Consider the following 21,372-nt stretch of genomic DNA (forward strand, 5'->3'; position numbering starts at 1 on the left):
TTCTTTTTTTTTTTTTTTTAAGATTTTATTTATTTCTAGGAGAGGGTTAGGAAAAGAGAAAGAGATGGGGAGAAACATCGATGTGTGAGAGATCAGTTGCCTCTTGAATGCCCCCAACAGGGTACCTGGCCCACAACCGAGGCAAGTGCCCTGACTGGAAATCAAACTGGCGACCTTTTGATTCATAGGCCGGCACTCAATCCACTGAGCCACACCAGCGAGGGCCAAACACTGACTATTCTTATGGCACTTCCATTCTGGTGGGTATGGGATGGAGAACAAACACATGGTATCGCGAGTGGTGATGAGTGCTCAGGGTATAATGAAGCAGGGAAAAGGCCTTCTGTACCCTATAGAGTACTCAGGAAGTTGACATTTGAGCAGTTGTTATCAGACAGGACTGGCCCCGAGTGAATCTGCCTTGGGCTGGCCAGTAGTGTGTAGATTCTTGACTCGGTGTAGTAAATGTTTCATAACATGAGTCCAGGTGATTTTAAGAGTGTATTTATAAAAGCTGGGGACAATGAAAGGAAGGGCTTAAGGTAAGAAGCAACCGGAGAGAGCCTGGGGTAGCTGCTTTGGCTCCCTGGAAAGTCAGAAAAATTGGGGTCTTAGAGACAGGTTCAGAGGGATAGCCTGGGACGAGCTGCTGCTGTCCATTGCTCCCTTGGTTGCAAGTCTCACAGGGACCCTTAGAGTTCAGGGGGAAGAAAGAGCAGGGATACGGGCTTGGGCGTGCTCTAGCCAGAGTACACTATGGGTCCTTTGTCTTTGAGGCTTTTTATCTTTCTTTGGCGGACAGGAATCCTAGGGGAGGTCTCAGGGGAGGGTCTTAACAGAACACTCAGTAGCTTTCCAGGTGTGTCCTTCGTTATGCTGATTAATCAAAATATGTGTATAAAGGAGTCTGGCTTATTTTCTGGTTAGGTGTTTTTTCTTTTCTTTTTCTCAAAGAACATCATTGAAGAGGGACAGAGGCCAATCTGTCTTGGATGGTCTGGAATGCGTAAACCATTTGCTCCTAAGTATCCTTGGTTAGGGAAGATAGCACCTTGTGGTTCACTAGCTGGCTGTGAATTGCTCAAATGGTTTGGCCTTGTTTAATTACTTTGTTGGAGTTTCCCTTATTCCAATTGTCAAGGAATTTCCCTAGCTTCTTTCTATCCTGCCACACAGGGAGAGGCTTTGGGGAGGTCTGGGGGGATCCAAGACAAGGGTACAGACCTTGAGCGAGGGCATGCGTGGCTGTCCTAGAGGCCAACGTTGCTGGGAGGCAGTGCAGTGGAGAGGGGTCAGGGGTGAGTCTGGGCCTCTGAGGCCACTGTAAGGACTTCAGCTTTCATTTGGGTGGAATAGGACATATTGTATGGTTTTGAACAGAGTGACTGGACTTATCTGTGAAAAGACTCACTCTGGCTGCTGAGAAGAGCCTGAAGAGGCTTAGGAGAGGAAGCAGGGTGAGGAGCTACTGCCACAGGCAGGTCAGGAACTGTCTGGAGGCAGAGACTCCAGGCCTGGGACAAACTCCCACCCCTCCCTCACAACCCGATCCTTGTTCTGTTTGCTTCATGCTCAAGCCCTGGCCTGGGTCTCCTCTAGGTCTGAGAGGTCACCAGAGGCCTGAAGGAGCTGCCCTGATTCTAAATGATTTAGAACATTTGTTAAGTTTTCAGTTTCCAGAGTAATTCTGTATACTTCCCCCTACCCCTGTATCTGAGACAAGACAGCCACCCAGTGGTAATTTTTCTAAATTTTTGTTTTATTTTATAGCAACTGTCATGATTAGAGAAGTAAATAACACGTTTAAAAACCTCCTCAGGGCCAAAGGATGCCAGAGTATTTACAAACACATGGTGGTCGTGGAGGGGGGGGTGTCAATATATGAAGGCCTGGGGCTCAGGGGCTAGGATCCCACCCAGGCCCTCAGCCAGGCTAAGACGTGGACGCCAGCCACCACAGCTGTCCCATCAGCCTGTGCGGGGCTCAAGGAGCATCTGTGGCCTTGAGACTCTGCTCAGGGACCTGGGGGGAGACCCTCTAAGCTACTTGTGGTCCTGCCTCCTGCCCAAGGGGCTCCCCCACACCCCACAGGCCAGCTCAGAGGGGCCTCTGGGAAGCACCAAAGGACAGGGGGCAGTATGGGGGGCACAGGGGCTGGGACAGAAGTCCTAGCCTGCCCAGGGTGGGACGGAGACCGGCACACGCGCACGCACGTACGCATGTACACACACACACTTCACAGAGGAATAGCAAGGGGAGGATATTTTTGTTTAATTTTTTTCCCTAAATCTTCATGTCTACGATGTTATTAACTTTTTGCTATTTATTTTTTGTTTCTTCGACAGTGACATAAACTGAGGTAAACATCTGTGACCAACACCTCTCCTAAGGGGCAAAGGGTCCCAACCCGACCAGCAGAGGCAGCAGCGGCAGCGGCAGCAGCAGCAGCAGCAGCGGCAGCAGGGCCTCCCAGCGAGGGAGCAGCCCCGGTTCCAGCCGCTTCTGAGTCAGGCTGTCACCTTCCCCCATCTGTGCCTCTGAAAGTGGCTGGGCTACATAACTACAGTCCCTTCCCGACTCTAAACATCCTAGCTACTAAGACAAGGATCTCAACACAGAGAGAGAGAGAGAGAGAGAGAGAGAGAGAGAGAGAGAGAGAGAGAGAGACATGCTCTCCAGAGACATCTACTTGGAATCTTGCTTCCTTTGTTATTGCAGGAGACAGGATGTCAAAAGGCCTAAGGCAAAAGGAGAAGTTGCGGCTGGGAAAGGTGCCCGGATGGGCTTCAGGGGGGTTGGGGCAGTGATGGGGGGCCTTGGCCCTTGGTGAAAGGAGGGGTTTGCTACTTACCTGGCGTGTGGAGGCCCCGATGCCTGCTGGAGAGGTGGGTCTTGAGAGGGGCGGCACACCGAGGGGGGGAGGGCCAGGCCTTGGGGCAACCTGTTTGTAAACTGGACCCAGGCAGGGCAGGGGGACCTATAGCCCTTTTGCATGATAGGAATGAAGGGTGAATAGAGAGGTGGCGGCTCCAGGCTAGAGGGTGGTTGGGGCTCCTGTGGTCAGCTTGGCCCATCAAGGAGCCCCTCAAATGGCCTAGAACCCCAAGAGGGGCCCTGGCAGGTGGGGCCTTGGAGGGCAGATGGTGCACTGCCAGGCAGAGGGAGCGGTCTCACCCATGCTGAGGTTATTGCGGGGTCCTGTTCCTCCACAGAGAGGGCAGGGCGCGTGAGGGAGCCTTGGGTGAGGCTGCGCTCCCCTCCTTTGTTCTGCTGCCTAGGGGCCTGAACCAACCTGCAGGTGCCTCCTGGCCGGATTCCCTGAGGGGTGTGGTGAAAAGCAGGCCTTGGGCGCCCTCTGGCAGCTGCCGGGTGAGACTCCTGGGGCAGGGCGGAGTTACTGAGGCATCTGGATGCAGTCACTCAGCACTCGAGGTTACACGCGCACATGCACACTCTGTGCACTCACACTGCACACACACCCATCACACACTCACTGCCCTCACATTTCCTCAGCGGTCCCCCGTTTCCATACCCATAGCATCACACTCCAGGACCAGAAATGTGTGAGATATGGGGACAGGGTCAGCCCAAGACTGACAGGTTTGACCCCAGCAGAAACCCAGGGGGAATTTCTGGCACAAATCACTTCACAGCCTGCCAAACACCAGGGCACTGTCTGGGCTGGGCAGCAAGGACCGAGGATCTGAGAGGCTCCCTGGGCCTGGGGAAGGTACGGCCAGCAGGGGAGCTGGGTCCCACCCTGGGCTCCACACTCACTCCCATGCCCTAGGGATGGATGCTGGGACACCTGCAGCCCCTGCCCTGGGAGCCCTTCGTCCCCTGGCGAGGAGGTGAGGGCTACCAGAGCTCCATCTCTCAGTGGTTGAGTGTTCCAAGGCAAGCTGCCCTCCTTGTGGGCTCCAAGTTCTCATCAGAGAAGTGGGTTGGGAGGGGGGTCACTAGGTTCCTAGGGCCTGCGCCTGCACACACACACACTTTTGCAACATCCAGACATTTGCTACATTTTGCAGGGGTCTTAGCCTCTCCCCTCCAGGCTCCCAGGGAAGGGGCAGGATGCAGCTTAGCAATACTGCCCTCAGCTCATGGTCTTCTTTCCAGCCAGTGCCCAGGGTCCCTATGCCTCTTCTCTGCTCCAGCTTCTCAGTCCGTTTCTCTGCCCAGGGTGGGTGGGTGGGTGGGTGGAGGGCAGGAGGGCAGGACCTGGGGTGGAACTGCGGGATCATCTGCCAGGAGGTGCAAAGGGCCAGGAGCAACTAGTCAGGGTTCCAGGGTTCAAGGAGCTGTTGGGGAATCCACCTGCAAGCTCCTTGCTCCTGGTGTCAGGGGGGACCTCTGAATCCTCGGTCTCTGTGGGGCCTGGCTCCTGTGGGCCAAGCCCCTGCCCCACAGGCCAGGCCAGAGGCCTTTTGGTGGCTACCTCCCCAGCCCCTTGAACGGATGGGCGCCCAGCCGCCTTCCTGCCTTGTCTACCACCACTACCGCGGGGCTGGTCAGTGTTGCCGCCGCCACCACCAGCTTGGCGCGGGCCCGGGGTGGCTCCAGCGCCCAGCCCGGCTGCGTGCACAGCAACCGGCCGCCAACCCCTGCCCGAAGGCGGCAGGACAGCTCAGACACAGATCTCGATGGCCGTGGCCAGCACCACCTGCCCTTTGCTCTTGTCCGGGCGGCCATCGGTCCTGCCTGGGGGCCCTGCGGGGGCCAGGCCAGCCTCGGGCACGGGCACGGGCACGGGCCCGGGCCCGACGGCCGGGGGAGAGGGTCGGGAGCCGCTACCACTCTCCGTCAGCACCGTGCGCTTGAGTGGCGCGGGCGCCTCCAGGCGCAGCGGCCCAGCGGGCGGCGGGCGGTCCCCCGCGGACTTGCGCGCGCGGTGCGAGGGCCTGCGCCGCAGCTCAGAGGTGAGCTCGTGCTTGAGGAAGCGGAAGACCTCCTTGGCCGGGCCGCGCCGCTCTGGCTCAAGCGCCAGCAGCCGCTGGAACATGCGCAGCGCGGGCTCTGTGAAGCGGCGCCACTGGGACGGCAGCCCCGGCAGGCGGCCACGCTGCCAGCGCACGAACTCCTCAAAGAAAGCGTCGGCTCCTGAGGCCGCCTCCCACGGGAAGTTGCCGGTGAGGACGCAGAAAATGAGCACGCCGAAGGCCCACACGTCCACGCCGGTGTCCACGGCCAGGCCGTCGGCGCGGCCCGCCTGGCACACCTCAGGCGCCGTGTACGGGATGGTGCCGCTGACCCGCTTCACGCGGCAGCCCACGCGGCGCGTCATGCCGAAGTCGGCCAGCTTCACGCGGCGGCACTCGCGGTCGAACAGCAGCACGTTCTCGGGCTTGATGTCGCGGTGCACCAACTGCCGCCCGTGCATGAAATCCAGCGCCAGGCCCAGCTGCTGCACGCAGCGCTTCACGGTGTCCTCAGGGAGCCCCACCTGGGGCCAGGGGAGGGGGGCGTGCTCAGGGCCACCCGCCCACCGCTCCCCCGGCCCAGTCCTCCTCTCTCCGTCCTCCCTCCCTTTGCCCCGCCCCCGCCCCCCTCCAGCTGCCAGTGCCGCCACTCTTGTCCCACCTCCAGTCCCGGCCTGGCCTGGCCTCTCCGGTGTCCCTACCCCATGCCCCTAACAGCACCGGCTGCCCGGCCCCCCCCCCCGCCCCCGCCCCGGGGCTTCTTCAGCTGTCTGGCTCCTTTTGCCTGGTTAACTGCAGTGACGGTGCTGAGTGCACAACATGGGCCATGTGTTAAGGGCCCTGTCGTGCACCGTCTCACCAACTCCTCACAGGGGCTCCCTATTATGCCCATATCTCTTGTAGGGACACTGAGGCTCGGAGAGTCCTTGTCGCTTATCCAGTAGGTGGCAGAGCAGTCAAACCTGGCACTGGCCAACTGCAAAGCTGGGTGCCTACAATCCTCCTGGCACTCTCCCTGCTCCAGGGCACCTTCTCTGAGAGGCCTATGGTGGCCCTTCTGCCTCCTGTTTGGTGCCCCCACCCGGTCCTTTGCAGCTGCAGGGAAGGTACTGTTGGACTTCATCCATCACTATGGCCGTTTCCTTCCAGTGTTTGTCTTAGTCTGTTATCTGGCTTATTGCCAACTGTCTATGTCCCCAGCGAGGACCAGAGAAGGAACTGTCTTGTTCACTGTGAACCCCCAGGCCTCCAGTGACTCGATGAATACTCATGGGTTAAACCAGTGCCCTGACTTCTCCCCAGCTCGCACACTCTGGGGCCCTGAAGACCATCTCCCCTCATCAGCCGCCATCCCAAGTACCTGAGGAGGAATGATGTCGAACAGGTCCCCAGCGGGTGCATACTCCTGGGCGAAGACGTAGCAGTCCTCAGTCTCGAACACAACGTCGAAGACCTTGATAATGAAGGGGCTGGAGGAGAGGCTGTTGGTGATGCTCACCTCCCGCAGGAAGTTCTTCAGCTTGGTTTTGCTCTTGTTCACAAATTTCAGCGCCATTTTCGTGCCTGGCAGGGCAACAGTGGTGAAGGCCCCTCTCCCTGCCCTCCTGCACCTGACACATACCCATGCCTTCAGGCCCAAGGCCCAAGGCATGATGGGGGTCCCAGTGGGCATGACCCAGTGAGGGGGAAGCATTTAGTGAAGGGTGTGCAATAAGTCAGGGCTCAGCCTGGGTCTTCTGCACCTGGTCTGCAACCCTCAAGGGGAAGGGTCTGCTGCTTCCCTACCCTTTCTCATTTTCTTCGTGGCATACTAGACTTATTTATCTCATCTGTCTCCCTCAACTGGAACACAGCTTCCTGAGCGCAGGGACCTTTGTTTTATTCATAGCTGTATCTCCAGTGCCTGAGTCTGGTGCCTAGTAGGTGCTCAACAAATGTTTGCTAAGTGGAAGAATGACTAGGAAGGAATTAGACATTGAGATATGAGGGCCTGCAAGGCATATATCCCTGACTCTGCGCTTGGGCACACACCTGTACCTACCCTGGTATGTAGCTGTGTGACACACACCTGTGTGTCCACAGAGCACTTACGCGTCACATGCCTTGCCTTCAGGAATTCACATTCAGAACCCACTCCTCACAATGACCCTATGAGCTGGGCACTAAGGCTACCCTATTTTACAGAGGAGGAAACTTAGGCACAGAGAGGTTTCATCAGTTGCCTAAGGTCATACAGCAAGCAAGTGGCAACCCTCAGGTGACCCCATGTCCGGTGCTCTTCCTGTTGCCTTTAGTCAGAGCGCCCTGCCCCAGGTGTGTGCAGGTGTGGGAGTTCGTGCACACCATCTCTGATTGACCGAGTGCGCACTGCTGTGAGCCTACAGCATGGGGAAGGCATCAAGCTCCATGGTTAAGTGAGAAGGCTCTGGAGCCGACAACTGGGGTCTCATCCTAGCTCAAACCCTCTGGATGACCTTGGCTGAGTAACCGAATCTCTCTGGGTCTCAGTGTCCTCACCTGCGACATGGAGATGACCATACTGCTTTCATGGGGTCATCTCCCACCCTCCATTAAGCATGGTGCCCCGTTCCAGAGGACCCACAGCTCTGCCCATGTCCCTGGGGTCAGCTATCACTGACATGCTGGTGATTCTCCAAACACCACAACCAGCCCTGACCTTGACCTCCCCCTGAGCTCCAGACGTCCTTGGTGCATCCCCTTGGGTGTTCCAAAGGTGTACCTTGAATGTCCCCAAAGCATTCGAATCTGGGCACTATGCCCCCAGATTCCTCCTTTGTTCCATCTGTCTGGTTTCCTTCTCCCTGGGCCGCTCAGACTGCATCCTCTTCACCTGGACCTCTGACTCTGCCTCCCTGCTGGCTCCTGCCCCCCGCAGAGAGCAGCTGAGAGCCCCAGCTAACTCTCTACCCAAGCCTTAAAGCCAGCCACTCTGCGGATACTCACCTGTGCCCTTGTAGGCCACAAGGTCAACCTTTCCATAGGTGCCTTTACCCAGCTCCCGGACCAGTTCATAGTGCTTGGTGACATCACTAGCGGCCAGCGTGCGCAGGGTCAGTGCCTGCATGTCTTCGGTGAGGAGGGGCACGCCCGCACCCAGTCCAGGGGCGGTCCCTGGCCCACAGCAGGGCAGGGAGCGGGGCGGGTCAGGCTCCGGGCAGCCCACGCTCATCTTCTCCCTGTTGTAAGGGGGTGTGGCATGGAGTGTGCCATCAGGCCAGGGTCCCCTCCTTCACCTACATTCCCCCTCCCCACTGCCCAGGATTCCTGGGGCTGAGGGCAGGTGCCACGCCCAAGATGGCTACAAGGGGTGACAGCATCTTTGCTACCTTACCCTGCCCCAGTGTTTCAGGACCAGGCTGTGCCAGCATCTCCCAGAGACAGTCGCTGTCACCGGCCCCGACTTGGGTACTGCCAGCCTAATTGCCTCACGTTGTCAAGTGCCAAGGATGATACTGACACAAAGACATGCCATGGACCGAGTTCACACGAGTGGTCCTATTCACAGTATAGATCGGCACCTGCTGTTGGCCAGGTGTTGTTCAGAGCCCTGGGGACACAACCCTGAACAAATGGGTAAGGATCTTGTCTCGTGGGACTGACATCCTAGGTGGAGATAGATATAAACATAGTGAAGACGTGAATTATGGATTATGAGAAAAGGTGATATGGGCTGTAGAGTAAATAAGGCTGAGGTGGGGAAGGCAAGGTCTGAGGGTAGAAGTCACAGTATCAAAAACCGCAGTTACAGAGATTCAGAAAACTCGGGTGAGATGGCGCAGATAGGGCCACACACCAGCCACAGCCTTATAATCCCTCCCTCACCACGGATGACAACACAGCCCTGCTATGGTACACAGCCCCAGCTGTAGTCCCAGGCCCCTGCCTGGGCCCCCAGACGCAAGGGCAGAGCGGCTGTCCCACAAAGACCTACCCTTCTCTCGCCCTCCACATTCAAGGCCTGGCTGACTCCAGAGTCCCTGTAAACTGGATGCACCCCCTTTCTAGAGGTACTGGGTTTGCTGGTGGGGTGGGGGCAGAGCTGCAGTGGGGAGAGTCCAGGCCTTGGCGACAGTGAATGCCCTTCTGGGGCCTGCATTTCTTGTCTAATGACAAGGGAGAGGGTCAGACTGGGGGGCTGAGCCTCCAGGAGTAGGTGGGTGTGTGCACGCGTGCCTGTGTGCACCCCAGCAGGAGAGGCCAGCACTGACTCCTCTAGAAGCTGACCCCTGGATCCTGCCTTTTGGGTGCCTCCTCTGCTTACCTCACTCTCCTCTACCTCCGGTCCCAGGTGTGTCACCCAACGCTCTCAGCAGCCACCCCTTGCAAGACCTCCCCGTGGCCAAGGGAAAGCAGAGACTTGGAGCCAGACAACTTGGATTTGAATCCCAGCTCTGTCACTTCCAGTGGGTTGGCCTTGGGCAACTGACTTCACCTCTCTGTGCCTCAGCTTCCCATCTGTAAGAAGGATATGAGTACTTCTCCCTGTGGGCCGCTGTGAGGATTCAGTGAGTTAACAGACGAGAAGTGCTTGGTGCCTGACCCAAAGCGCGTGCCTTCCCTGTGTCAGGGGTGCGGGTGTTCTCATTAGTATGATCTACATTCTCTCTGGCTGAGCACGACCAGAGGCTGGGAGAAGGGGTGAGTCCCCCCTGAGCCCAGCATCCTCACTCTGGCCCAGCTGCTTCCCTTCCAGACCCAAACCCTCCTCTCCTCCTCTGCTTTCCCCTTCCCTCTCTGCACGACCCAGCCTCCCACTTCACAGGGAGAGGAGGAACATCAGGAGGGAACTTCCTGGCCTCCCACCTAGCCCCAAACGGAGGAGCTCCATCTGCACGTTTTCCCAGCTGGCTGGGGAGCACAGAGCTCTCCCCTCCTCAGCTTTGGCTGCCGCCCCTTCTGCTTCCTCAGGAGCCTTCTCCCTGACTCAGCCCCCTCCCCTCCATTCATGAATAAGCCTGTTCTGATAGAAGCTTCCCCTGCCTACTGCTTTTCCTCTCCTTGTTTGTCCATCTGAAATGCCACGTGGATGCCCTCAGAGTGTCTCTAGCCCATTTCACAGACCCCTGGAGGGAGGGTGGCAGGCCCATGGAGACCCAGTTCTGTGTCCCCTCCCTCTCCCACCCTCATTGTGCTCAACCTAACTCTGCCATGGCACCGTCACCAAGTCTCTGCAGTTCCAGTTCCAGGCTGGGTAGCACCGGGCCCTTCTGGCTGCCACCAACAACTGGGCTAAAGGGGGTGGTATCTCCCCACCATAGTCTTCCTTGGTTTCAGGGCTGGAAGAGGTCAGCCCTCTCCCAACCCCTGTCAAATATCCCACCCACTGCCTGGGTGGAGAGGATCCCCAGTGAGAACTGAGATGATGGCTTTGATGCAGCAGGGCACTGCTGCATCTATGCCCGCGTCCTTGAGTCCTCTGTGGCGTGTGGGGCTCTCTCCAGGGGTGCTGATGAGCACATGCCCTCTTTGCTCTTGACCACCAGGGAGATACCCTGGGCAGCTCTGCTGACCTACTTCTCCTGAAGTGTGTGGACTGCCCAGGGCTGCTGAAGTGGGCAGCCCACGTGTGTGCAGGCATGGGTACACATGTGTGCAATGCTCCCACTTTGGGCTTCGTCTCTGCCAGGTCACTTTGGGCCGTTTCCACATCCCTTGGGAGCTTGACTGGCAACTGCCAAGTTGCTAGAAGGAAGCCCTTTCCTTCCTCCCCCAGGAACTGCTAGTGCCTGGCTCCTCCCTGCGGCTTTGGCCTCTGAGCTGCCCTGGGTAGGCACCAGGCGGTGTCAGGGGTATAGCCACAGAGGGTGGGTTTTGGCCCCAACACTTGCCCCCTCACTGCAGGTCCAGCTCATGCTCTGACCACTGCCCTGCACCGCCTCTTTACAGCTGTAATGCCCCTCTAGTCTCCTCCGCTAGTCCTGCTGCCCCGCCCCACACCTCAGCTCTTGGGCCTCATTATCCCCACGTCCCACTCCTTCAGGAAGCCTTCTCGGCTGCCCCAGGTGCCAATTCCTGTCTCCTCGGGCCCCGGAATTCAGACAGGGTCTATCTCTCTCAGGGTCCCTGTTGAGTCCCTTGGGGTGGCCTCAGCTGTTCCCTGCCTGTCCCCATCAAGAGGCCACAAGTGCCCCAGGGGCTGGGGCCACATCAGATTCAACTCTTCCTGTCCATTGCCTTGGTTCCTTGGATCCCATTTTGGGGCTTGTCCCTATCGCCCCCTACCTCCTTCCTCAGCTCCCTCTCCCTCAGGCCTCTTCTCTGCAAGGTGTCAGCAGGAGACGAGGAATTAACCCACACGCCGTCCCTGCTACTGCGTCATTCCCCCAGGTACACGCTGCCTCTGACCCAGTTACTACGCATGTGACTTAAGAGGTGCAGTGGGGAGCGACGGAAACTGCACAGGCCTTGGGGCTCAGCAGGCTTGGCCTTGATCCTAGCATGCGCCACTTTTTAGCTGGGTGACCTTGAGCAAGTCGCATCACTTCTCTGGGCCTTAGCTTCCACCTCCGTATCATGAAGAAAATAATAATGACAATAACAACAACAACCACTTAAATTATACTTATGTGTCAGGTCCTGTTCTAAGGATGAACTCGCCTCATCCTCACAACTCTGTAAGGTAGGTATTGTTATTATCCCACTTTAGGGGTGAGGAGAATGAGGCACAGACTAAATAACTTGACCAAGGTCATACAGCTAGCGCTGGGATGGCTCCCAAGCCAGAATGTTGGGACCTCTCCAGGTCCCTCAGTAGCCACGTGGGAAAATGGAGGCCTGCAAGAGCGTAGAGCCTCAGCCAAGGATGTGCATGCGCTCAGCCAGCTCCTGTTGAGAGGTGATGGGGTGCCAGGTACTGGTCCGGGTGCTTCACATCTATTAGCTCAGTCCTCACAACAGTCCATGCAGAAGGGACCAGCTCCTTTCTTCAGGTGGGGACTCGAGACCAGGATGAAGTAAACACATCTAGCTCACTGAGGGGCTGAAGGCATTTGTTTGGCATCAGTGGGGAACTTGATCTGACAGCATTTTACCTTCATCGCTGTCACTGCCTCTGGTCTAAGGAGTAGCCGTGAACTCTCCAGCACCAGGCAGTGAGGCTCCTGGCTGACCCAGGGTAGTTGGCACTGCATCTATCCACTCTCAAGCTGACCGTGCCGTCCCCAGGGGGCCCCACATGACTTGCACCTCACTGGTGTATGTCCTCACTAGCCCCCAGGGAGGCCCTCGGTTTCCCATCTGTGTTGCTGGAGGCGGGAGGGTGTCACTCACTCTTCATGGCAGCAGTCATGGCTCTGACCGACGAAGCTCTGGCCCTGCGGGCGGGGGCTTCCTCCGCATGTCAGAAAGGCCACAGGAGTTGGGGGTAGGGTTTCCCAAGCCAGAAGCAATACCAACCACCACCTACCATTTCCTGTTGGCAGGTGGCTCGAGCTGGGTGCCCTAAGAAAACTACATCCCACACATGTCACTCAGGCCTCCCTTGGACGCCCCCTGCCCATCACGTACACACAGTGCCAGCTTAGCAGAACTTCACTGAGTCTTCACAAGTATCCTGACAAGGGAGGGCAACATCCTATTTCTTCAAAACAGCTTGAGGTGTAACTTACATACCACAGAATTCTCCCAAAAGTAAGTGTACAATTCAATGATTCTAATAAATGTATACAACTGTGCAGCCGTGGCCATAATTGAGTGATGCTTTCTGTTTTATGGAGGAAGAACAGAGCCCGAGAGTTGAGAATTTACTATGGTTATGGCAAGGAGAGCCAACTGCCCACCAAATTCTGGTCTCCTATACTACGTTGCTATTGCCGGAGGGCAGCTGTCGGCGTTAAACTTCTCGCTGCCCTTGTACCGAGGTGTGGCCATGTGGCTGGTTTTCCCCCATGGGAGGAGAACAGAAATGATGTGTCACTGATAGGCTGGGGCTTTTAAGAATGGGTAGAGTTTCTCTGTTTCCCCTTCTGTATGCTGACTTGATGCAGAGGACTCCAAGACCCTAAAAGATGGTGGAGCTACAAGATAGGAGGAGCCTGGGTCCCTGGGTGTGGAAGGATTACCTACTCTGCATTTTATCTGAGCCAGAAGTAAATGTCTATTGTGTTAGGCTGATGAGGTATTGGGGCTTATTTGTTATAGAAGCTAGCATTACCCTAATTCAAGTGTTATGTAGCAAGTAAGCAAAAAAGTAAGGTTTGAACCTCAGTGTGTCCAACTGCTTGGAGTGTGGCCAGAGAAGGTAATCTGGATGCTGATAACACTGGCAACCAAGTGATAAGAACCCAGTTACAGGAGTAGGTGGAGGGTGACCAGCCTGTACAGGGAAGGGCCTGTCCTTACCCTGTCTGTGGGAGAATAACAACACTGGCTAATGTTTATTGAGCATTAACTATGTGCAAGTGCTGTACTAACCCTGTGGAGTAAATCATTTAACAATCACAAGTCTAGGAGGCAGGTACTAGCTATCATTATTACCCCCATTTCATAGAAAGGGATACTGAGGCACAGATGGGCTGAGTAACTTGCCAAGAGCTAATAATTAGCATAGCTGGGATTTGAACTCAGGGCATCAGGCTTCAGATCCCATGCACTGTGTCCTTTGAGGCTCCTATAGGCAGACCCAGGCAGATTGCCACTTAACATGAGAAAGTGCTCACCACTGCAGCGGGGGGAAGTGGTGGGGGAGGGTAGACAGACAGAGAGTGGATGCCCATCTATCCAGGAACCAGTCGGGGGCAAAGTAAGACTAAGTGATGTCAGTCAGACCTTTCTTACTCTCACTCTGGGATTCTAAGATTCTCTGTCCCCATGCTATCCCTTAGGGCAGGCAAACCTGAAAGGGTATCCTTAACAAAGCCTTCCCCTGGTAAGATGTCATCGAATCTGTATGATTGTTCTTGGGCAGGTCACCTGTTTGGGTCAATGTTATTTTAAAAATAAGTCCCTGTGAAAAAGCAGCTATCAGATGGAATTTCAGGTACTGAGTGGGGACAGGGAGCCCCTCTCTCACCTGCTTCACTTTGCTTCTCCGTAAAGCCAGGGGCTGAAGCTTCATCCCCTTTAGCCTGTGTGGCTGAATCAGCTCCCCACAACCCCCCATTCTCCCCTCGCCTGCCTCCAGGTTCCTCCCCTCCAACCCCCTCCTAGACATGTGACCAAATACATTTTCTGAAGGGCAGATTGGACCTGGTTCTTGCCTAGCTCGTGCATTTTCAGTGGTTTCTTGAATGGGACTGTGCTGTTTTCCCCTGCTCATCACCAATTTCTCTTTCTTTAGGGAATGGTCTCTCTCAGCCCATATATTAGCAGGGTTGTCTCCACCCTGACTTTAGGGGCAAGCCTGACCCAGGCCTGGCCAACCAGTCTATCCATCCCGTCCCCCAGGTCACTGTGGCTCTGAACATCTAGACCAGGCATGCCTGAAGCCAATCATACTCCTGAATGTTTGTCTTATGAATCAAAACATTTCCCTTTTTGTGTAAGCCAGTTTGAGTTGAGTTGACGTAACTAGCAACCTGAAGATTGCAGAGGAGTATATCTACTTGAGCCCTATGTTGGGCACTGACCTGAGGCGAGTAGGTCAGAGTGATATATCAGATACCGGGTATAACCTTACAAAGCAGGAAGGCAGGCAATATGAGGACTCAGATAACTGTGAGGCCAGGAAGGCAATGGTCAGTGCTCCAACATTTCCAAGGAGGGCACTGGCAGTGGGGATCAAGGTAGCCTCCTGGAGGAGGTGACGCCTGAATGAGCCTTGAAGGAGATTAACAATTCAGCAAGGAACTCAAGAGCTCCTTGAAAGTAAGCCCCGTGTCTTAATCATCTTGCTATTTCAAACACTTAGGGCATGACAAATACTGGGTGAATAATTCTTTAAGTGTGAGGGAAGTTGTAACTTTTTATATCTTGGCTTTCCTGTATGTGATCCTACAGGCACAAACCTATTTTCCCAGGGGCCTTCGTGAGGCCTCTTTAGCCCCGTTTTACAGATGTAGAGGCTGATAGCCAGAAGAGTGATTTGCTCAAAATCACACGGAAAGCCAGTGGGGGGACTGGGCTAGAGGCAAAGGTGTCAGCAGGACAAGGGGCTGCCTCCCTCCAACGGCCCCAGCCCCAAGCACAGCAGAGATAGGAGGGGCTGCACGGACACCGGCCACTATGAACAGAGAGGCTACAGGTGCTATGATGCGAACAATACTGGCGAGGAAAGTGATAAACATAGCTAACACTCGGGGAACCCCTGTCATGTGCCAATTGCTTCACATAAATTAACTCATCTAATCCTTGCAACATCCTAACACAGACACTATTAATTGTCCTAATTTATAGGTGAGGAAACTGAGGCACGAGATCGAGATTATCCAGTAAGTAACAGAGCCAGGATTCAAATCCAGGCATTATCACTTCAGTGTCCAAAAGCATAACCACTATGCTTTACTGTCTCTAAAATAATAGAGTAAAAATGATCCCCCACTTTCTCAATATGCCAATGCTTTACACTGCTGCTGCCATTCAGTCTTCACAGCAATCCCCTTTTACAGATAAGAATGCTGAAGCCCAGGGAGGTTAAGCAACTTGCTCAAAGTCACACTCAGCCAGTGAGGGGCAGAGCCAGGGATTGAACCTTGAACTTTGCCTGCTCTACCTCTCCTTCTCTACTCTTGGTCTCTGGTTTGCAACCCAGGCCTCCCTCTAGTCCCACTGTCTTCAGCACCACAGGCACGGACAGCACCTATGCAGGCCCAGCACTAACGCCAGGCCAGGGCAGGCCTAAGGAGGCTGGGCAGCCAGGATGGAGGAACTGCTGCAGAATCATAACCCAGGTCCCCAGGGCTGGAAAGGTTTGACACAATCCAAGTGTCTATCAGTAGGGGTTTGGTTAAGTAAGTGGCAATATATCCATATGTATCTTTCCAATGGCCCCTGAACCCACTTGAGCCAGAAGGGACTTGGGAGATCAGGCGACTGAGCTCCTGCATTTCCCGGGTGAAGAGTCTGAGAAGAAGAGCTAGGACTTTCCCAAGACTGAGCTGCAGAAACTGGGAACAACTTCTTCCCACTGCCCTCCCTGCCAGGGACAGGCTGGCGGGGGGGCCCTTACCGCGAGGCTTGGATTCCGGCTCGGTCCTGCCTCAGCCTCCCCTCCCAGCTGGCACACTCTGCCCCTTCCCTGAAGCACACCCTCAGTGGTTAATAGCCTGTGATGCTGTCCACTTGCAGCTGGTGTCCAGAGCTGGAACAGGCTCTCGAGCCTCTTTTGGCTTTCCTCCCCAAACCGGCCCCGTGGGGAGGTGGGAGCTGGGAGCCCTGGGCTTCACCTCTCCTGGCCTGTCTGTAGAGGCCTCTGTGGGTGTGGGAGGAGGCAAGGGCCTTGTTACCTGGGTGAGGTGGGCAGCCCAGCACTCAGAGGTATCAATGGGAGAGGAGGGCAGAGAGCACGGTGGCCACCCACCACTGGCTGCTGGGCCAGGGGTCTTGGCTGGGTGTCCATCAGTGGACAGGCGGTGGCCACCGGAGAGGTGGCTGAGTGAGCAAAGGCTTCCTGAAGAGGTGGGCCCTTCCCTAGCCATAGCCCTCACCTTTCCCCGCTTCTCTGCAGCCCTGCAGAGGGAGAGAACGGGGGAGCTAGCCTAGCTTAGGAGCCCGGAGCCCAGGTTCAGGCACTTCTGGGCAGGACCAGGTCACCACCATTTCTTACCATGAAACTGATGGTAAGTCACTTACTCATTTTCTTATCAGTAGAATAGGGATAATAACAGTGCCGATTAAAGTATTAATAACAGCCAACATTTATGAAACGCTTCAAACGTAAGTGCTTTATGTATACTTGTATTGACTCATTTAAACCACACAACCATCTTATTCCCATTACATATATACCTTTCAGCTCAGGGAACTTAGACTCAGAGAAGGGAAGATTAAATGACGCGTCGAGTGTCACACAGCTAGATGTGGCTTAGAGATAACTGTCTGGCTCCAGAACATTCAATAAGTGTTTGTTAAGCACCTATGGTGTGCTTGGCACTGTTCTTGGATCTGGAATACATTCATGAGCCAAACAAACAGCCCTGCTCTCAAGGAACTTATACTCTAGTCTGGAGCCAGGCAATAATAAAGACAAGAGATATCAGGCAGTGAAAAGTCCTAAAGGGAAAAACAAAGCAGGGAGAAGTGAGGAAACGCCCAGGGTAGGGAATGAAAGATGGGGTCGGGAAAGGCCCTGCTGAGAAGGCTGCACACTTGTGGATATCTTGATGAACAGCTTTCCTGGCAGAGGCATGGGGACTGTGGCTGGTGTGCTTGGGGAACAGTGAAGAGGCCGGCATGGTTGCAGAGTCGTGGGTCGGGGTTAGGGGCAGCAGATGAAGGTAGACGTAGAAAGGGGATGGCCTGGTACAGGGCCTTGGAGGCCACAGGGAGGACCTGCCTTTCACTCTCAGAGAGATGCACGTCAAACCCTGGACTTGTGCACACCCTTCCTTAAGCCAATCTATGTGCCAGGCCCGGAGAAGTGAAGAGACAGATGCCGCTTGCACAGCTTGCACTCAGAGACTGAGAGTCTAGCCCCCCCTCACCCCCCCGCCGCCCTGCTTCCGCAGCATTTCACCGCTGTCCTTGGAGTGAGGCTGAGGGAAGAGGTGGCAAGGGAAGCCTTAGAGGCTTTTGAGAGTCCCAGGGTGCAGATTCCTCCACGCTGCAGCTCTCACCTGCCATGGCCCCATAGAGCAGAGGTGTAGGGCAGGAAAGCTGATCAACAGATATGTCCAGGACTGTGGCTCGAGCCCAGGTTAGGCCCTATTGGGTCTTTCTGGCTGGTCTTGCACTGTAAACAGTGAGTAAATGAGGGAAAAGTGGGTAGAATCTTCCCTAAATCCTAGATTTGGAAATTGAGTAGACTTTTTTTTTTTTTTTTTTAACCAGTGAAAGTGGGCTAACACTACTTTTTTGTTTAGGGCTTTTGAGAACTAATATTAAGGGCAAACCCTTAGTGGGCACTCAGTGCCATGCAGAGCAGTTTACACACATTCATTCAGCCAATCCTCACTGTGACCCTACAAGGCAGGTACAGTACCATCCACCTTTTCTGTAGATGAAGGATCTGAGGGTCAGAGAAGCACCGGCGTAAGGTCACACAGCAGGATCTAGAGGTTGTTTTTTTTAAACCTCTTTTTACCACTAAATCATGTTAACTGTGGGCCCCACTGCTCCTCCTTGAGACACATGGGTCAGGGCTGGCAGGCATTGGAGGAACTCTCTGCTATGGTGGGGGTGCCCAACAGACGGAGGGAACTGCCCTGGGGTGGGGATTTCTGCAGCCTTTCTGATTCCTGATGAGGAAGAGGATGAGGTGACAATGTCCTGTGCAGCCCCCACCCCAGGGCCATCCCAACAACTAGAGGCAGTGAGGACATTCTCTGCCTCTTTTATAACTGGCTAAAGCCACAGGGAGGAGAGCTGGTGTAATGGGAAATCACAGTGACTTCCTCTGGCCAGACAAACTCATTTGCATGTCCCAGCAGGGTTTGGTGAAGTAATAACAAACATTTAATTGCAGGCCCTGGCCCTGGCTGGGTCGCTCAATTGGTTACAGCATTTATCCCCATATGCCAAGGTCGCAGGTTTGTTCCCACATCAGAGCATAAACTAGAATCAACCAATGAGTGCATAAATAAGTGGAATAAGAAGTTGATGTTTTCTCTCTCTCTCTTCCCCCCCTCCCCGTTCTCCCCTCTCTCTAAAAATCAATAAATAGCCCTGGCTGGTGTGGCTCAGTGGATTGAGTGCTGGCCTGTGAACCAAAGGGTCGCTGGTTGGATTCCCAGTCTGGGTACCTGCCTGGGTTGCCGGCCAGGTCCCCGGTAGGGGACACATGAGGGGTAACCATGCATTGATGTCCGCCCCCCCCCCTTTCTCCTTTCGTTCTCCTCTCTAAAAATAAATAAAATCTTAAAAAATAAAATCAATAAATAAAAAAAATTTAAAAAATTAATAGCAGGCCTGTAAGGGGTTCTTTAATCCTTTCCACAGCCCTAGGAAGCAGGAGCAGTTATTATTCCCATTCCACATCAGAAGAAACTGAGGCAGAGGACACGGGCCTTGTCCAAGGTCATGGAATCAGTGAATGATTGAGGAAGGATTCAAACCTAGGCAGTTTGTAGCCAGATTCACACAAACCTTTGGGGGCTCAAAGAACTGGGCTCTAATCCCTGCTCTGGGTTAATACTGTTCTCAGTGGTAAATGAGAAAGCAGTAGCCAGTGCCCAGCATAGAGTACTTGACATTGAAAAAATGCTCCCCTGCTTCCTTCCAACTGTAATACTACTCGGCTCCCAGAGTAGGGGCTGACCTGGGTGTCTGGACCTCTTCCCTCTCCAGACTGTGGCCAGGCTATTGTGGGGTTTGGGGAGAGTGGGTGGATAGGAGAGGGGAGGGGCTTTAACTGGCCCCTCAGTTAACAGGTCTAACTGCCCCAGCTTCCTGAGACCAGGGGAGTAGGGGAGGGAGGGAGTAGTGTGGGGAAGACTCTGAGTCTACTGGAGATGCTGATCCAGGCTCTGGCCTGAGGCCCCTATGCCTGGGGCAGAAAGCCTAGGGACAGAATCTGGGTAGGCGGAGCACCTAGACAGCAGAACTGGGAAGGAAGAGGGCCTCAGCTACAGAGCTAGGGCCAGGCCACTCGAGATCCCACCCTCAGGCAGAGCCATCGGCCAAGGTACTGGAAGAGGCCTCATAAACTCTCAGGCTTGAACCCCACCCCACCTGGAGGAGGGACTCGCTCCGTGCTCTTCAGCACCCTGTGGTACTGCCTCTTGAACACCTGCTCCCCCTTTCATGGGGATAGCACCCAAAGCCCTCTGGCCTCCCCAGACAGGCTATACGAAAATTAAGGTGGTTACCAAGGCTTAGTTTCTTACTTGCCAATGCACCTTTAAACAAGAGTCGATAGTTACTAAGCACTTTTCATGTGCTAGACCAGGTACTAGGCAGTTTTTATGCTTTAATTCATTCCCCCTGATGACCCTGAGGTAGATATTATCTTTGTTTTCCTCATCAGTAGACTAGAGCTCTGAGAGGTTAAGTGAGTGGCCCAAGGTCACACAGCAGCTAAGTAGGATTCAAACCCAGGCCGTGGCCAGAGCCTGTGCTCTCAGTTATGATGCTCTGCTGTCCCTCTAACCCTGGGCTGCTATAGACCTTCATCCAAGATGGTACTCCCTGGAGGGCCACACCGAGTGCCTGGTGCCCAGGGCTGGCCTCTGGCCCCTGGCTCAGCTACTTGGCAACACCCACTGGTTTCATTAATGTTTAGGGAATGTCGATATTTTTGAATGACTTCTGAATCTAGGCCCCCACCTCTCCTGCCTGACCCAAACTAAAAGAGCTTTGTCTCAAGTCCTAGAAAGTTAAAACAAAGAGGAAGCTTATAGCTTCCAATTCCTCTCTGACACATGGGTAAACTGAGGCCCAGATAGTCCAAGAGGCCCCAGCAAGACCTGGGCCTGGGACCTTGAACTTTTTTGCTCCTGGCTAAGTGAGACAGATAAAACAGGTTTTTGGTGGCTGAACTCTTCTAGCTTAGGGGTGGAAGCAGAAGATGGGGCAAAGACTAGAAAGTGCAACAAGGCTATTGATGCTCTGGTGGGAGGAATTCAGGCTCCCTTCACCACAGCCTTAAGACCTCAGAGGGACACTGTTCTGGTGCATGTTCTAGCTTGGCCATGGGAGAGGCAGGGAATGCCCATGTGTGCAAGACACACACAGACTAAGGTCACCCGAAGAGCAAACACTTTCTGGCCTCCACCCCAGGTCTGCAGAGCCAGCTGACTGCAAGATGGACCAGCAGGTCATGTTAATGAGCGAACAGGCCAAGTGGGACCTGGGGCAGGCTGAAGGGTGGTGCTGTCTCAAGGTCGTCACTGTCACTCTTTGGCTCTTGGCGGGGCTCGCCACTTCATCTGCTTTTTCAATAGGACCCCAAAATCAGTATTTGCATGTGAAATTGGATTTTTTTAAGCATTGGCAACAAAACCAAATATGAGAAACACACTGTTTGGATCATCAAAATGTGTCTAGAAGCTGTATTTTACAACGTGTTGTGTTTTATGTTGGGTTCTGTTTAGACGAAGCCAATGCACTGGGGACGAGATAGATCTGGTCCCATGTCTGGGAGTTCAGGGTCTGGATGGGAAGACAAACTCTCACAACACATGTAGACACACGCTACTATCTCCAAGCCATCAACCCATCAGCCCATCAACCCATTCAACGCAGCTCTCCACTCTGTGCCAGCCCAGGTCAGATCAAAAGGGAAGGTAGAGGCAGAGGGTTGCTCCTGAACCACCCAATAGTGGAGCTTTTCAGGTCAGGGAACAACAGCACATGGTGGAGGGAAGGAGGGAGGGAGGGAGGAAGTTAGGGGTCATGGAGA

General features: G+C 54.6%; 1 protein-coding gene across 2 annotated transcripts in view; it reads right to left on the bottom strand.

Annotated features, from left to right (window-relative positions):
- Window positions 1–1,773: 1,773 nt before the first annotated feature.
- Window positions 1,774–21,372, bottom strand: part of SBK1 (SH3 domain binding kinase 1) — a 54,632-nt gene continuing 35,033 nt past the window's right edge. For both annotated transcript variants that reach the window (XM_054582778.1, XM_054582779.1), the window contains exons 2-4: window positions 7,884–8,116; window positions 6,280–6,482; window positions 1,774–5,443 (exon numbers count right to left, since the gene is read on the bottom strand). In XM_054582778.1, the coding sequence (XP_054438753.1) occupies window positions 4,628–5,443; window positions 6,280–6,482; window positions 7,884–8,109 (1,245 nt within the window). In that variant the 5' untranslated portion in view covers window positions 8,110–8,116 and the 3' untranslated portion in view covers window positions 1,774–4,627. The remainder of the gene's footprint in view (window positions 5,444–6,279; window positions 6,483–7,883; window positions 8,117–21,372) is intronic.

This window comes from Pteronotus mesoamericanus, unplaced genomic scaffold, assembly GCF_021234165.1.
Source record: "Pteronotus mesoamericanus isolate MK-2021 breed Mesoamerican mustached bat unplaced genomic scaffold, CSHL_Meso_final contig_72, whole genome shotgun sequence".
Classification (NCBI taxonomy): domain Eukaryota; kingdom Metazoa; phylum Chordata; class Mammalia; order Chiroptera; family Mormoopidae; genus Pteronotus; species Pteronotus mesoamericanus.